At 39.1% G+C, this 5,000-nt stretch overlaps 1 protein-coding gene across 1 annotated transcript; it reads right to left on the reverse strand.

Annotated features, from left to right (window-relative positions):
* Nucleotides 1–2,091: 2,091 nt before the first annotated feature.
* Nucleotides 2,092–2,820, reverse strand: LOC138046469 (uncharacterized). Its single transcript, XM_068893099.1, has one exon. It carries the CDS (start codon nucleotides 2,818–2,820, stop codon nucleotides 2,092–2,094), a length of 729 nt encoding a protein of 242 aa, XP_068749200.1.
* Between the last annotated feature and the right edge of the window lie 2,180 nt (nucleotides 2,821–5,000).

The raw sequence follows: 5,000 nt of genomic DNA on the forward strand, positions 1-5,000 counted from the left end.
GATACACATGCATACCTCATATCTGTACTCTACATGTAATTTGATATCTCAAAGCAAAATACAGTGAAGTTTTGGTTAAACTTCTGATGTGATGCACTGGTCAATTAAAACCACCACCACTCCAGACCCGGGACAGACAATTATTCCAAACCAAAATCTTTAGAAAATTTGGAGAGGGATTTTAAAATTTAATCATTAACATCGACTTAACGGGGAACAAACTTTTGCATTTGTTTTGAAATTTTAACAAAACAACCTTTACAAACACATTCAGTCTAAATGGAAAGCAATAATTCGTTAAAGACCAGTTGCTGCGAGTCATTACAAAGATTTCTCGACGAACTTAGTTACTCTATGTAGTCCTTTTCAACCGCAGTCAAATCTCCCTCATTCCAGAGGGGATGTCATACTCTAGTCTCAAAGCACATCTAACATGCATCCCCCAGGGGTCAGATCTTTTCGCACAAGTGCTTATATGCCCCTTTCATTGCCCTAGATGCCCCAGGTCCAGAGGGGTGGTGTTAGGGTTTCAACTGAAAAGTGCCTCATGTACGATTCTTCAGAACATGTTGAAATTTGCTATCACCATTTTCTGGGTTGTGGGGTCATGTTACATTCCACTTTTTAAACTCTTCTCCCCCACTCCACCTCTTCAGATGTTTACCTCAAAGAAGCCAACAAAATTTGCAACCTTTATATAAAATTATATAAATTATATAAAAATTAACCCTTCATATTTCATTTCTCAAAGGGTGTTGACAAAAAAAAAAATGAAGGTTCGTATTCCAGCCAACTTTAGGGGTGGTGCGGATAAAAAATGGAACGTCCCCACAAACCGTAGGAGTCAAACAAGGCCTGCCTCCTTGAAAGAGGCTTAAGGTTTACCCAGAATTAAGACAAACTTGAATCAGATTATTATTGTCTTGGAAGTTTAAGACAGTGTTGGGCTTTTATTCCTCCCAAGATCCAGCCATGTAACGGAAAATGACATTTGACTGAAAAATCATAGGAAAGGTAATGAATTTCGTGAATAAAAATTTTAACCCCAGTTTAGCCTTAATCAGCCTTTTAGGAAGCAGGCCAAGGAGCCAAAGATTAACCGTAAAATCACAGTTCCTTTAAACATGCAATGCCCGTTCAGCATACAGCTTGAATTTCAGCTTCTGTATACTTGAAATCCAGCAAGCAGTTGTTTGACCCTTTTAGCCCCAGTATCCACATACAAATTCATCAAACTGATCTCCATACATTTCCTTAATAAGTTGGGAGAATTTAACAAGAGATCATATGATAAGTACTCATAACCTTTTCTCTTGTTTTATAAGAAAATTGATGTTGATTTTGGATTAAAACCACTGGGCTCAGAAACCTGATTGCAGATTTTGAAAATTTCTATTTGTGGTCTAGGGCAGCATTAGTATCTTCACTAATGCATGAAGTGCCAAATTTCATAACTTAATTTCTACTACACTTATCACCTATGGAAACACCAGATGTTGATAATGTTGCTTTTCTGGAAGCTCCCTTAAGCCAACAACCTTGGGAAGTGTCCAATAGTACATACAATGCTGGCTGTGTGCAGGAACGGTTTTTTTTAAGTTTTGTAAGCATGGTCTTGTCAAGGTTGCTTTAACTAGAGATGTCCACTTACCAGAATGTCTGTTGAAAGAGCTTCAACTTTACCCACTGCAAAAACCAGACCCATATGTGTGAGTAGTACTTACGACTTTCACATTCCCCACAAAGCACTTCCTTTTCCTGCACGAAAAATTTCCAAGGGATGACCGTTGGTCGTGAAATTGAAAACAAAATTCATGCAAAACTTTCTGGTGATTAAAAACTGCCTCTTGCGGAATGTGAAAGTCGAAAATCTAAAAAACATTAGAGGTGACACAATAATGTCCCCTAGAACTAGTATTTACTATGAGTGGCAACAGGCAAACTGTAGTCCTATGATGATGAGGATGATAGCAGCCACATATGCTATTACAGCTCTCTGATTCTTCTCCTGGTATCTACTATGGATGACATTGTCAGTGTTCTCTTCACGTGGCCTTAGAGTGAAGGAAGGAAACCATGCAGTCCCAAATTTTATTGCAACTTTGAAATTTCTTCTTGAATGGAGAACTTCATATTCTTCCTAAGAAATGTTATATTGTTTGGTGAAAAGACAGGCCTCCAAGATTCAAACTGTGTGACTTCAATGTCTTTAAGAAACTCTTCAAAGCATTTCATGACATACAGTCCACAGTCTTTGTCGTTTGTTTGTTTTGGAACAACTGGATAGTGAACTTCTTCCACAACTAGGTTTTTGTTCATTCCACTCGGCTGTTGTTTCTCCTTTGCAGCCCACTCATCTTGCAAATATCTCTTCACAGTCCTTTCAAGGGAGCCATGAGTGCCATTCAAAGAATCAAGAATCATGATAGATGTTGTCTTGTCATTGTTCACAATGACTAAAAGCCAGTGCGAGTCCTTGCATATTGGTATGAATAGGTACTTCTTATTAAATATGTCAGTATTTTTGGTCCACCTTCTAATGGCATGAGGGTTGAATTGACTGAATTTTTTGTAGAAGCATGAATTGTAAATAAATATTTGTTTCTTCTTTATGTGATCGAGCTGAGTCTCCCCAGAGAAGAGTAGAAAGAAATCCAGCAGGTCGTCATTTACTTCTTTACCATTCTCAAGACAGATGGCAAAGGTATTCATTAAATCAATTCCACACAAACTTGGCCGATATGTCATAAGTGGTTGAATTGGAAGTATAAGGCGTTCATCGCTTTGTACTGGCTTTCTTTCTTTGATTTGCAATGTCATTGTTTCAAATGAAAGGTTGAGTACTCTCTCTGAAGTCGCATTTTCGAAGAATCTTCTAATGTAATTTAGTCAGGAAACAACTGAACTGCCGTGGTCATCGATTATTCCAGTAGAGTCTCGGGCATGAGAATCCATAAAATACCACATGTTGTAGCTGTGAGCACAGGCTATAGTATATTCTAGTATCTGAAGGACAACTCCTATTGCCTTGCATTCTTGACAGTTTTCAAATATATCTTCTAATCCAGCCAAATCAGCTGCACTCATTGTCTCCTTCTTATCAATTGTACCACCTGTTATGCTCGTTTTGATTGAGAATTGAAATTTGAAACACTGCACATTTGAAGGTAGCTCATCCAGGGCTAACTTGCAGTTCACACTATTTACAGATCTTCTTAAGTGGCACAGTTGGAGTAAATGCAATGTGTCCCCAACAATCAAATGATCGACGTCATGATCGACGTCATGATCGATGTCACTTCCCCTCCAGGTATCAATTGGCTTTACTGTGGTATATAGTAGTGCTGTAAGTGCTATAGCAGAGCACTGCTGGCCTGGATAATGAACATCTTCATGCTCTGACTGATGAAAGGACCCACTGCATACCGTGTAGGGTGCCACAATATCATTGATACCCTGAACCTCTTGTGGCAAATTCAGATTTAATGATGGTTTGGTTGTAATTTCTTCTGTCAGACTGGGTAGATACCTTTCTCTTGCTACAGATCCCTGTTTCATCGAACTTTTTTTGGCTGGGCGGCTCTCGTTGTCACTGTCTGTTGATGTGACTTCAAATGAATTGGAGGTTACGAGAGACTGTCTAAATTTGTAACCATTTGGCTTGCTCTTCTTTCTCTTTCTTGTAAGTCCCCTGTCTCCTTTCTTAGTTGTTTTAGTGCTTGATGAAGGTTTTGCCATAGGAAGAATTGAATCCTTTTCACTAGCATCATGTGTCTCCTCTAACCTAATGTCCTCTACAGGGCATTTTGCTTTCTTTCTACCATGCTTTTGGAAACTTGAATTTTTTCTCTTTTGCTGGCCTCTCTTTCTCAAATTATCTAAGGACTTGCTTTTATTTCCTTCAATCTCATTCGACCATCGTTCTTTGCTCTCCTTTGTCTTATGCTTCTGGGCTTCTGAAAGTTTCACCTTCTTTTGTGGACTGTCAGTTCATCTTTGGTAGTGTGCTTGCGCACTCGTCCTCTTTGCGAAACCGTTTGAAACTGAACAGGCTCTCGAAATGAAGAACTTGGCAGCCACATGTCGTCTTCAGGACCATACCCCTTAAACCGGACCTTGTACTCTTCTGAGTGATACTTTCTGTTTAAACGAACATCAAGAATGTTTTCCACTTCGTAAAATACATCATTATTCTCTTCACTGGATTGAAGAACATCGTCATCCAATGGAACAGACTTTTCAGACCATTCTTCTAGATCCATTTGGCTGTCCTCAGATAACACGGTTAGACCATTCTCATTTCTCTTCAGAGTTACTTCACAAATTACTTTTCTCACAGGTGACCATTTGGAAACAAAAACACTCGTCATGAAACCGTGTTCAATACATACGTATTCACTGTCTTTGTACACTTGCCCTCTTATAAAGCACTTTGATCTTGAACTTGTGCTGATCAATTCCTTGCCATCTTCAGATGAAATTGAAAGGATGTGAAGGATGAAGAAAGTGCCTCCATTTGCAACTGCAACATCTCTGTACTGTATGACATCATGAGTGTTGTCTATAGGTGCCATGGTTTTATGTAGGTCGTCTGCCACCCAGTGATGTCTACTTCTTTCCTTGGATATGAGCTCCCTTGGAATAAGAAGTTTCAGAGCTTTGTTGATGTGTATCATTTCACCATTTCTTTCGATGTACCACTTTCGCTTTCCTTGACTGAGATTTTTCTTTCCTTTTTCTTCTGCATGCTTATCCTGGTCACTGCCTTCATCACTTTTCATCACAGAATCAACATTCGTTTCGTTAACATCAGCTTCCCTGTAATCTAGTCCACAGTCAGCAGTAAACAGTATACATTTTTCTTCTCTTTCAACCAGGTTTTCCTTGTCAACCTCTGACTGTACTTCCTTTAACAAGTGGGCATCAACAGAAACATCAAGCTTTTCATAAGTAGGGGTCTGACCAGAAACTATTACTATGTTCTCCGGCTTAGGAAATGT

Source organism: Montipora capricornis, chromosome 4 (genome assembly GCF_036669925.1).
Source record: "Montipora capricornis isolate CH-2021 chromosome 4, ASM3666992v2, whole genome shotgun sequence".
NCBI classification, from domain to species: domain Eukaryota; kingdom Metazoa; phylum Cnidaria; class Anthozoa; order Scleractinia; family Acroporidae; genus Montipora; species Montipora capricornis.

What these genes read in the sequence shown, in the direction of transcription:
- LOC138046469 (XM_068893099.1), bottom strand. Translation starts at nt 2,820, where the DNA reads ATGACATTGCAAATCAAAGAAAGAAAGCCAGTACAAAGCGATGAACGC.